General features: G+C 40.0%; 1 protein-coding gene across 1 annotated transcript; it reads right to left on the reverse strand.

Moving 5' to 3' along the window:
* Positions 1–9,448: 9,448 nt before the first annotated feature.
* LOC124033406 (cytochrome c oxidase subunit 7C, mitochondrial-like) lies at positions 9,449–12,235 on the reverse strand. Its single transcript, XM_046345432.1, has 3 exons — positions 12,071–12,235; positions 10,196–10,342; positions 9,449–9,539 (listed from the first exon to the last, which is right to left on the reverse strand). Exons 1-2 carry the CDS (start codon positions 12,143–12,145, stop codon positions 10,226–10,228), a joined length of 192 nt encoding a protein of 63 aa, XP_046201388.1. The 5' UTR covers positions 12,146–12,235; the 3' UTR covers positions 9,449–9,539; positions 10,196–10,225.
* Positions 12,236–12,574: the final 339 nt, after the last annotated feature.

Below are 12,574 nucleotides of genomic sequence, written 5' to 3' on the forward strand. Positions count from 1 at the left end.
TGATGTTTTGGGGCTGTTGCTGGGCAACACGGACTTTCAACTCCCTCCAAAGATTTTCTATGGGGTTGAGATCTGGAGACTGGCTAGGCCACTCCAGGACCTTGAAATGCTTCTTACGAAGCCACTCCTTCGTTGCCCGGGAGGTGTGTCTGGGATCATTGTCATGCTGAAAGACACAGCCACGTTTCATCTTCAATGCCCTTGCTGATGGAAGGAGGTTTTCATTCAAAATCTCACGATACATGGTCCCATTCATTCTTTCCTTTACACGGATCAGTCGTCCTGGTCCCTTTGCAGAAAAACAGCCCCAAAGCATGTTTCCACCCCCATGCTTCACAGTAGGTATGGTGTTCTTTGGATGCAACTCAGCATTCTTTGTCCTCCAAACACTTTTTTTTACCAAAAAGTTATATTTTGGTTTCATCTAACCATATGACATTCTCCCAATTTTCTTCTGGATCATCCAAATGCTCTCTAGCAAACTTCAGACGGGCCTGGACATGTACTAGCTTAAGCAGGGGGACACGTCTGGCACTGCATGATTTGAGTCCCTCGCGGCGTAGTGTGTTACTGATGGTAGGCTTTGTTACTTTGGTCCCTGCTCTCTGCAGGTCATTCACTAGGTCCCCCCGTGTGGTTCTGGGATTTTTGCTCACCGTTCTTGTGATCATTTTGACCCCACGGGGTGAGATCTTGCGTGGAGCCCCAGATCGAGGGAGATTATCAGTGGTCTTGTATGTCTTCCATTTCCTAATAATTGCTCCCACAGTTGATTTCTTCAAACCAAGCTGCTTACATATTACAGATGCAGTCTTCCCAGCCTGGTGCAGGTCTACAATTTTGTTTCTGTTGTCCTTTGACAGCTCTTTGTTCTTGGCCATAGTGGAGTTTGGAGTGTGACTGTTTGAGGTTGTGGACAGGTATCTTTTATACTGATAACAAGTTCAAACAGGTGCCATTAATACAGGTAACGAGTGGAGGACAGAGGAGCCTCTTAAAGAAGAAGTTACAGGTCTGTGAGAGCCAGAAATCGTGCTTGTTTGTAGGTGACCGAATACTTATTTTCCACCATAAATGTCATGTTTTGTCATTGATTATCATGTCTTGTCTCTGTGCTTTCCTTCTATTCGTTTCCCTCTGCTGGTCTTATTAGGTTCTTTCTCTCTTTCTATTCCTCTCTCTCCCCCTCCCTCTCTCCCTCTCTTGCTCTCTCTCTCTATCGTTCCGTTCCTGCTCCCAGCTGTTCCTCATTCTCCTAACTACCTCATTTACTCTTTCACACCTGTCCCCTATTTTGCCCTCTGATTAGAGCCCCTATTTCTCCCTCTGTTTTCCGCTTCTGTCCTTGTCGGATCCTTGCTTGATGTTCGCTGTTCTGTGTCCTTGTTCCGCTCTGTCGTGTTTTACCTTCTTCAGATGCTGCGTGTGAGCATGTGTCAAAGTCAGCTACGGCCGGTGCCTTCCCGAAACGACCTGCAGTCTGTGGTCGCGTCTCCAGTCATTCCTCTCTACTGACGAGTGGATTTCAGTTTTCCTGTGTTTGCATTTGCCTTGATAATATCCAGGATTATTGCTTTTGTCTAAGACTGGAATAAAGACTCTGTTTCCGTTAAGTCGCTTTTGGGTCCTCATTCACCTGCATAACAATAAATTGCAAATAAATTAATTAAAAATCCTACAATGTGATTTTCTGGACTTTTTAAAATCATTTTGTCTGTCATAGTTGAAGTGTACCTATGATGCAAATTACAGGCCTCTCTAATCTTTTTAAGTGGGAGAACTTGCACAATTGGTGGCTGACTAAATACTTTTTTGCCCCACTGTATGTTGTGTAATTTTTTGACATTCTGTAAAGAAGATTGTTTATTGTTTGAGGTAATGATGCCGTTAAATGACATTGAAAAAATAGACTGTTCACAATATATGTACAAACACAATTTGATTCAAGACTTAGTTACAGTAGGGTTAAGGAATAAATAAATCCAATATACATTTGGTTTTGTGGCCTAAAACCTCATAATGCATGAAATCAAATAACCCATTGATGTGTTAATTTCCTCTCTGAAAGGAGTGTGCCTGTGTGTGTGATTGTCTTTCATGTGGGCTCCCCGCAGCGCTGAGGAGAAAAATAACTGCATTCTGAGGACTAGTGGGGACACAGACACAATTATGTGCCAATCTGGAAGAGACGTGAGGATTATTGTTCTGAGGTGAGATAAGCAGGACTTGTTCCCTCACCATCCAGGTGAATACGGCAGCACTGAGCAGAATAATGATAAGGCTTTTATTAATAGATACATTAACAGCCAGTGGGAGACACCTTGTGAGGGTTTATCTTTTTGGGTTCCCCTCACACTAAGCAACACGCATTTGTATCATACTGTTGTACTTACAAGGTCGTTAAACATCCATCTCACAGATGCACACCTTAGTACTATGAAAAAAATAAAAAACATGTAACCTAGCGTAGCCTTGGTATTAAATTAGCAGAATAGCTAGTACAGTGGCGATGACTTGGGTTGAAATTAAATATGCTTCCTATACCTACAACCAGGAAGCTGTTATCATTGTATAAATCAAGACAGCCAAACCAACAGTACAGTCTTCAAGTGATGAAAAAATGACCACCTTACTCAAAGTGGGGACAAAACACACCTATAAAATACTTGCCCCCTCCTCGTTAACCCCATTAAATATCTGATGATTTATCCCCAGCCAGCGCCACCAGATCAAAATACTCTCACATCCAGCAAGCCCACAGGCATAGACAGACATTATCAATGCAAGAAAACACACAACCTCCTGACAGGTTTACTGGTTCCCAACCAGCGCAGATTTACTGAGGCTATATACCAGGCCGTTTCTCATTCTCATGACCCGTGCCCATTGTGACTGTTTCTCTCCCACTCTCACACCACTCCAAAAATATTATCCCTAGCCTACATGAGTGAGTGAAAAACTACCTGCACCCCATCCCCCAAAACTACTGCAGGCAAGATGGATTCCAGAGTGCAGGCAAATGAAAATCCTTACGTTTTGGAATATTACCTCTGCCACTTTTCTAGTTCCCCTCTTTTCAGTTTTGTTCTTGGATATTTATAGCCAGCGGTGGTGGAAGGTTAATTGAACTGAAACAGGTTCAACGAATTTCAGCTCAAGAGCTGAGACACACACAGCGAGACAGAGAGGAGAAAAAACATTACCCATCTGTAAAGCTGTAGCAAAGATCACAGGGAACTGGACGTTTCTGTTCATGCCCTGCATTCAAATTGACATTCCATTTCAACATTTAATACATTTTTAAGGTATTTGGCGGTAGCACAAGTAGTTTCATTTCCATCTTATAAGAACCCTCTCTCTCGACTGAATTTCATTTGTGACAGACCCAAAATCTAATCAGTCTTAATTAAAATGATGAGTCAACCATCTTTTGTGTTATGAAATATTCTGATAATAGAATGCTAGCACACAATTAGCAGTTTTGTTCACACCTCAAGGCAGAATTCTTTGGGCCTAATATCTCAACAGTCAAAGAAACATTTCTTCAGTCAAAGAAACATTCATTTGAAAAACCCCAGGCAGTCTCTAGGGGAGATGTGCGACAGAGCCTCCTACTGAATGGAAATACAGTAGATATGAAGTCATTGGCCGTGTCCGACTACCCGTACTTCTAAATAGTAGCCTAGGCCTTTAGGGTATGTGAAATGTAAAAAATGCCAGGATGTCATACTCATTTTGGCATTAAATATGGGTTGAATTCGGAATAAGTGGGGCACTTTTTGCATTTCCATCTTTTGTACCCTCTTTAGACATCTATCCAACATATTATTTGCCCAATACATGACACATTTCTGAAATCCTCCAGATGTGAACTAATAAAACACAATTTTTTTGTATTTAAAAATATAGATTTTTCACAGGAGGCATGACACATCCATTTGTGTACACCAAGTCAAAAACATTTTTAATTTGCATTTGGTATACTGGGACAGCAGGTTAGATAAGCCTTGCCTAACCTAAGTACAGGGGTCCCTAATGTAAACTGGATCTCTTTCCCCAATTGGAAAAGCCTATAAGACTGTCCCACTTCAGAACTACTTACGCCACGCTGCCCTACTTTAATAAGCTACGGTTGTAAAGCGGTACAATTGTTTTTTGAAAAGACAGACAACATTGAAACATAATATTGGCTACTATTTTTATATACACAAACACATATCTATATCTCAAATCTCTATAAATATATACACATACACAAACACTAGTTAAAAGTTTGGATGCACTTACTCATTCAAGGGTTTTTCTTTATTTCTACATTGAAGAACACTAATGAAGCAGGTGTCATCAAGGCAAACTTTGAAAAATCCCAAATATATTTAGTTTTGTTTAACACTTTTTGGGGTTAGAACATGATTACATAAGTGTTATTTTGTAGTTTTGATGTAGACATTTTTCACAAGTCCTGACATTTAATCTTCGTAAGAATTCCCTGGCCTAGGTCAGTTAGAATCACCACTTTATTTTAAGAATGTGAAATGTCAGAATAATAGCAGAGAGAAGGATTTATTTCAGCTTATATTTCTTTCATCACATTCCCAGTGGGTCAGAAGTTTACATACACTCAATTAGTATTTGGTAGCATTGCCTTTAAATTGTTTAACTTGGGTCAAACATTTCAGAGAGCCTTCCACAATAAGTTGGGTGAATTTTGGCCCATTCCTCCTGACAGAGCTGGTGTAACTGAGTCAGGTTGGAAGGCCTCCTTGCTCGCACACCCTCTTTCAGTTCTTCCCACACATTTTCTACAGGATTGAGATCAGGGCTTTGTGATGACCACTCCAATACCTTGACTTTGTTATTCTTGAGCCATTTTGCCACAACATTGGAAGTATGCTGGGGTTCATTGTCCATTTGGAAGACCCATTTGAGACCAAGCTTTAACTTCCTGACTGATGTCTTGAGATGTTGCTTCAATATATCCACATCCTTTTTCTTCCTCATGACGCCATCTATTTTATGAAGTGCACCAGTCCCTCCTGCACCAAAGCATTCCCACATGATGATGCTGCCACCCCCGTGCTTCACGGTTGGGATTGTGTTCTCCGGCTTGCAAGCCTTTTTCCTCCAAACATAACGATGGCCAAACAGTTCTAGTTTTGTTTCACCAGACCAGAGGACATTTCCCCAAAAAGTACGATCTTTGTCCCCATGTGCAGTTGCAAACCGTAGACTGGCTTTTTTAAATGGCGGTTTTGGAGCAGTGGCTTCGTCCTTGCTGAGCGTCCTTTCAGGTTGTCGATATTGGACTTGTTTTACTGTGGATATAGATACTTTTGTACCCGTTTCCTCCAGCATCTTCACAAGGTCCTTTGCTGTTCTGGGATTGATTTGCACTTTTCGCACCAAAGTACATTCATCTCTGGGAGACAGAACACATCTCCTTCCTGAGCGGTATGATGGCTGTGTGGTCCCTTGGTGTTTATACCTACGTACAATTGTTTGTACAGATGAATGTGGAACCTTCAGGGGTTTGGAAACTGCTCCCAAGGATGAACCAGACTTGTGGAGATCTAGAATTTTTTTTCTGAGGTCTTGGCTGATTTCCCCATGATATCAAGCAGAGGCACTGAGTTTGAAGGTAGGTCTTGAAATACATCCACAGGTACAACCCCAATTGACTCAAATGATGTCAATTTGACTCAAATGATGTCAATTAGCCTATCAGATGCTTCAGATTATGTCACTTATAATTCACTGTATCACAATTCCAGTGGGTCATGACATCATTTTCTGGAATTTTCCAAGCTGTTTAAAAGCACAGCCAACTTTGTGTATGTAAACTTCTGACCCACTGGAATTGTGATACAGTGAATTATAAGTGACATAATCTGTCTGTAAACAATTGTTGGGAAAATTACTTGTGTCATGCACACAATAGATGTCCTAACCGACTTGACAAAACTATAGATGGTTAACACTGTCAAAGGATGCCACCTTTCCAACAAGTCAGTTCCTCAAATTTCTGCCCTGCTAGATTTACCCCGATCAACTGTAAGTGCTGTTATTGTCAAGTGGAAAAGTCTAGGCGCAACAAGTGCTCTGACGAAGTTGTGGAACACAAGATCACAAGACGGGACAGCCGAGTGCCAAATCGCGTAAAAATCATTTGTCCAAGGTTGCAATGACAAGTGTCGGCTGGGCGCCATAGGACTCTTTCAGCAGTGGAAAAATGTTTTCTGTAGTGATGAATAACGCTTCACCATCTGATTTGTGAAGGTTGAATCTGGGTTTGGTGGATGCCAGGAGAACGCTACCTGCCCGAAGGCATAGTGTCAACTGTGAAGTTTGGTTGAGAAGGAATTATGGTCTGGGGCTGTTTTTCATGGTTTGGGCTAGGCCCCTTAATTCCACTGAAGGGAAATCTTAATGCTACAGCATACAAAGACATCCTAGACGATTCTGTGCTTAAAAATTGTATATATATTCAATTTAACAATGTTGTACTCTCTGCTATTGTATGATTTTCCCGTGTCAGGTTGTTACTACTGCAGTTCTGCATACCTAATGAATGGTTTGAAACTTAATGTAATATTCAAATTGTATTATTTATTATACTGTAATAATCAGCAACACAGCTCACTAATTAGCCTCTTTAGGGCTAGGTGGCAGTGTTCAGAAGCTCGGATGAATGACGTGCCCAAAGTAAACTGCCTCTTACTCAGGCCCAGAAGCTAAGATTTGCATATAATTGGATAGAAAACACTCTTTAGTTTCTAACACTGTTAAATTGATGTCTGTGAGTATAACAGAACTGATATGGCAGGCGAAAACCTGTGGAAAATCCACCCGGAAAATGTTGAGGCACGGTCCATTTCAATGCTAGTCTATGGGATATTCAAAGGAATTCCTCCCAGACTGCAGTTCTTATGGCTTCCACTAGATGTCAACAGTCTTCAGAAAGGGTTTCAAGCTTGTTTTTTGAAAAATGATTGAGTAGTTGTAGTTTTTCCAAGGTGTCTCATTAGAAATGTAGTCTTGTTGCGTGCGTGAATGAGGCGGGCACTCTTTGTTATTGATCTTCCCTATTGAACATACTATTCTTCGTATTAAATGTTATCGTTTATTTAGATATTAGAGTACCTGAGGATTAATTAGAAACATTGTTTGACTTGTTTGGACAAACGTTACTGGTTACTTTTTGGAATCATTTGTATGCATGTTGAAAGAGTGGATTACTGAATCAAGCGCACCAACTAAACGGACATGTTTGTGATATAAATGACTTTATCAAACTAAAACAAGAATTTGTTGTGTAGCTGGGACCCTTGGAATTCCAAAGACATCAAGATCTCAAAAGGTAAGTGATTTATTTGATCACTATTTGGGATTTTGTGACACCTGTGCTGGTTTGGAAAAGTATTTGTGTGGGGTGCGGTCCTCAGAAATTCACATGGTATGCTTTCGCCGTAAAGCCTTTTTGAAATCTGACAACGCGGTTGGATTAGCAAGAAGTTACGTTTTTAAATGATGTAAGACTCATACGTCATGTTTAATATTACGATTTAGTCATTTGAATTTGGCACGCTCCAGCTTCACCAGATGTTGTCGATTTTGATCCCTTCAGCGGGACCTGTACTGCAGCTCTGCATACCTACTTAATGGTTTGAAACTGAATATTCCAATTGTATTAGTTATTATACTGTAGTCAGCAACTTTAACAAAAAAGGTAAGCATGAAAGGTCAAACTGATATCAATCTCAATTAAAAATATAATTATGCCTCCCTCTCCTGCAAACGATACAATACTCCCTCAAGATTTAAAGATGGTACAATATCAGATTTAAACTATGACAGATTTGGTCTATGAACTATACAGGTTTGGAGAGGTATTTTCACCTGTTGGTTTGTGGCCAATCAATCCCTGTTCATGGCCGTCCCTCTTGCCATGATCATGATAGCACCAAACAAAGTCTTAACACACGGAACACACCTTCAAGACCCATAATCACTTGTCTTATCAATCAAGTCTTTTCTCGTCTTGACTGGCAGCACATCCATTATTAACCATGAAGTTAAACAGTGACTGTGCATGTAATTATGTAGCTAGAAAGTATTAAAAACACCTTCAAAACAGTCACCATCAGTTTCAAACAGCCAGAACTACCCAGCGTTAGTTGTATAAAACATCTAAAAATGACTAAACTGTAAATGTAAAGCTAACTAGCCAGGAAAACATGCTCACATTTGTTCTAACATTTAAAAGTGTAAGTAAGCCGTGAATAAAGGGATATGCAGAGGTTTTGGCAATGAAGTCCTTTATCTCCTTCCCGAGTCAGATGAACCCATGGACACCATTTGTCTCTGCATCCAGTACGAAAGAAGTTAAGATACTTTAGTCAATGCTATCTAATGCTAGCACAATGACCAGAAGTATATTGCGTCAAGAATGCTATCAGTTCCCATAGAGTCCCAGTCATTGAGCTAACACTAGTCCTTCTGTAGCTAAGTTGGTAGAGCATGGCGCTTGTAACGCCAGGGTAGTGGGTTCGATCCCCGGGACCACCCATACGTAGAATGTATGCACACATGACTGTAAGTCGCTTTGGATAAAAGCGTCTGCTAAATGGCATATATTATTATTATATATATATATATTAACTTCAATCATACTGCGGGCAGAGACATACAAATGATATCCACGAGTTCACCTGACTCTGGAAAAGTAGCAAAAGGTTTTAGGGTTTTATTGCCAAAATCCTTTTAATTGTCACCAACAATGTTTTTACTTTCCCGTGTGGTGAGTAATTGTGTTGCACAGTTCATTTTCTCACAGTTTGTAACAACCAAGAGAATGCCACTTTCAAGATAACTGGTACTAGGTCAAATCAGGATGTTAGTGATCTTCATGTCAGTAAGTCAGAGCTGAAGGATGCTTCTGTTGGATGACCATTCAAATAGATTTCTCCCCAGTCGTAGCTCATTTTATTTTTTTTAGCCCGAGTTCCAAGTTGCCTTAAACACATTGAAGTCAGATTGGTGAGTTCCAAGTTTTTTTGAACACGGTAATAAGCAGTCAATGGGATAAGTGACTCCTGTTACAGCAGTGGAGGGCTTTCAAAAATAAAAGTCCCTCAAATCTTGTGACTCGTCTGGTGAAAGTCACTGGCTCAAATGTCCGTGCTAAATACACACAAAGACCGCTTGGAAACAAATCTAGTTGGCATGAAAGAGAAATTCATGTTGTCTCAGACGTGCATTCTCATTTTCTGCTTCTCCTCTCATTTTCTGCTTACTGAACATTATTCTAACTCCCCCCATAAAACTCATGACTCCATGAAGAGCGAAACTTTCTGCTAAAATGAAGACTACGGAATAGCACCAAACATTTGCTGCCGCATGACATCAGTTTGCACTACAAACTCACGGACAAAAACAATTGACAAACATATACAATTGAGTGAACTTTATTTACAAAGACAATTAGGGATTCCCATTCTTTGAAACAGAGTTCTGCTGGATAAAGATGTTCGGGTGCAGACCTGTAAAAGACAGATTGATAAGGTTTATAGAAATCTAATGACAAATCTAATTTCTGAAGAAACACATGGGGTATATTCATTATGTTGCAAAATGTTTCTTAAACAGAAAGGTGAGGGGCCTATCTGAAATGGTCAGTTTGGTTCTTAAACAATAAATGTTTTTGTAATGAATACACCCCAGAGATAAATGTCAGTGACAATTGGAATTCAGGCCAACTTCCACCAGATATGTATCAAGGTCAGTAATAAACTGTCACATTACTATGCATATGTGCCAGCTTACCTTAAAAAGCACAATTTTCTATTTTTATCATTTAGCAGACATTGGTCCTGTAAGTTGCTCAGGATAAGTTAGGGTTAAGAGACTTGCTCAAGGGCAAATCGAGAGAGATGTCACCTAGTCTGCACAGGATTTCAAACAAATGACCTTTCAGTTACTGGCCCAATGCTCTTAAAACCCAGGCTTCCTGCAGAAGTGAAATATAAACTTGCATGACATTTGAAACTGTTTCCCACAGACACTGGGGTAATTTACTTTAGGTCTGCTGTAGAACAACAAGAGAACAATCGTGATAGATGTCACTGTTCCAATAGGGATGAGTGTAAATGCCAAACAGCGCTGACATTCAGATTAAAAATAGATCAGCGGCAATTACCTTAGAGGTTACGTGGCATTCATTGTCACTTCACTTCTTCAAGAGTTGGTGTCTGACGACGATGAAGGGGAAGGCGAAGCCACTGCCAAAGAACACCACCATCATGCCCAACAGACGCCACTTATTCTGCACTGAGAATGGCAGGTTCTGTTTAACACAAACAAAACAAGTGTGAATGAGAGATGAGGACTTAATGAGTTTATCGCAGTTAAATGTGACTCAATACATGGACATGGTTACATCCAAGTTGGACTGCAAACAGCTTGAGGGCAGTCAGTGGCAACCAATACAACTGTGGCAAACTCGATGTAAGACTGAAAGTAGATGTCTAACTGCAGAAATATCATTTCTGTTACATGGTTTGCGCAAAGTATAATGTAGCAAATTAGCTAGCCCTGGTAATCATGTTTGGAAGCTGGCCCTGTCAAGGTTTTACACTATATAGCAAGCTAAGTCAAATATCTAGCGTTAGCCTGCCAAATTACGCAACACTGCTAACTATGGATTTTCCGAATTTGGCAAACTATCTACTTAAATGACGATAGCTTGCCCAACAACTGCAAGTGTCCATTCCATATGGCTCACAAGTTAGTTAACTGGCTAATAAAATAACCAGCAAGTGAATTAGTTAGCTAAAAGGACAAATATGCATGTCAAAGGACAACCCACCAAAAAAAAAAATGCTTCAGAAAAGGCATTCCGTGACCCAGGAAACAAAACTGCAGTTTCATTACTATACTTAGATAATCGTATGAATATTAACAATGGTTCAATTAATTAAGTATATATTTTAAGTACCATTTCGAAATCCTAGCACATTTAGTTAATTTCTAATAGCAACATTATAAGGTTGCCCTGTTACACATGGCTTACAATTGTGACACGTTCCGCCGTATTTGCTTGCAGAAAGCAATGAATATAATGTTACTGGACAAGAGAAATCACCAAATATGTTGAAAGGTGCTCAGTTGATTTTCCTCGACGTTTTATGTAGCCGTCGGGCCCTTGAACGTTTAGAACGCGGTGTTAGCTAGCACACGTTATGCGGTCTAAATCTTGGGCCATAATTGCTTTTGCCTACTAACCTTGTAGGCTAAACAGCTGCCAAATCGTCCTATAACATTAACCGAGGAAACCACTGTACATGGTTAATCATACATTTCTATGTTTCGGGGTTAATCTGGATCAGTGAAGGACCGGTAACAAGTGTTGCTTGAGTTTATGCAAGGACGAATACCGAAAGCACAAATAGTTGTGGGTCAGTGTTCAACAAAAGTAGCTATATAAAAAAGGTGAACGTGTGCAACAAAAGTAACTAACCAATGCGTAACAGCGCTATGAAAATGACCCAATATGCGTTATGATTACAACACTAAAAATAAGAAATTAAATTTAAGAAAAATGTGTAATGTGTTCATTCATAACATTATCTATGTCATGTTGAAATTGTGGTTCCTGGGTCAGGAAACAACATTTTTGGTGGATGGCCCATGGCCTATATTGAGCAAGCTGCATATAAATTAAAACGGGATATTACGTTTATGGCAGCAACGTTACTGTAGTTGACGTTAATTTATATAGTTAGATTAAATTAGCTGGCGGACATTAAATTGATTAGCTAATGTTAGCTCTTAGCAGTGTACAACGTCAACTTCAATCATTAGCCATGTTACGGGAAGTAAAATAACAAAACAAGTAGGAGTAAAAATACAATATTGTTGCATATCGGAAATAAAAAGCAGAACTAGCTAGCGTTTGGTTTTAAAACCTGAAGACTAGCTTGTGACCTCCACGCAGGCTTCGGAGTGGGGCCCGAGATATGAGAATGCGGTTTTATTTAGCTAATACTTATAACCTTCAATTTTGGGAGATTACCTGTCCTGGTCCCTCAGAGTAATGCGAGGATCGAACAGCGGAGGTTGTGAATCGTCGTACAGCCTGTCCCAACATGATTATTTTGAGTTTATTTGCTTGTTCCTTCAAACAAGAACAAATGTCTGCGACCTTCTTGTTGCTGTAAGAGAGAATGTTGAACAGCCTTATGGGAAATCAAAACGAGTTAGCTAGGACTGGGAAATGTAGTCTTCTTCTTCTTCTTCTTCTTATTTTATGAGGTTTAACGGCGGTTGGCATCCAATTAGTTGCATTACCGCCACCTACTAGACTGGAGTACAACTCCCTTATACTTTGCTTGAAAAATAAAACATGTACTATACCATGCCATCTAACACTACACTCACTAATTTCAAAAGTGTATCAAATAAAATGATCACCATCCTACTCCACGAATTAAATGTATTTATTCCTACCTCATGCCATCATCCTGAAAGAATGGGACATCACCACTTAACACACTCTGTCTCGCACACACAAATACTT

The sequence above is a fragment of the Oncorhynchus gorbuscha genome, linkage group LG04 (genome assembly GCF_021184085.1).
Source record: "Oncorhynchus gorbuscha isolate QuinsamMale2020 ecotype Even-year linkage group LG04, OgorEven_v1.0, whole genome shotgun sequence".
NCBI lineage: Eukaryota > Metazoa > Chordata > Actinopteri > Salmoniformes > Salmonidae > Oncorhynchus > Oncorhynchus gorbuscha.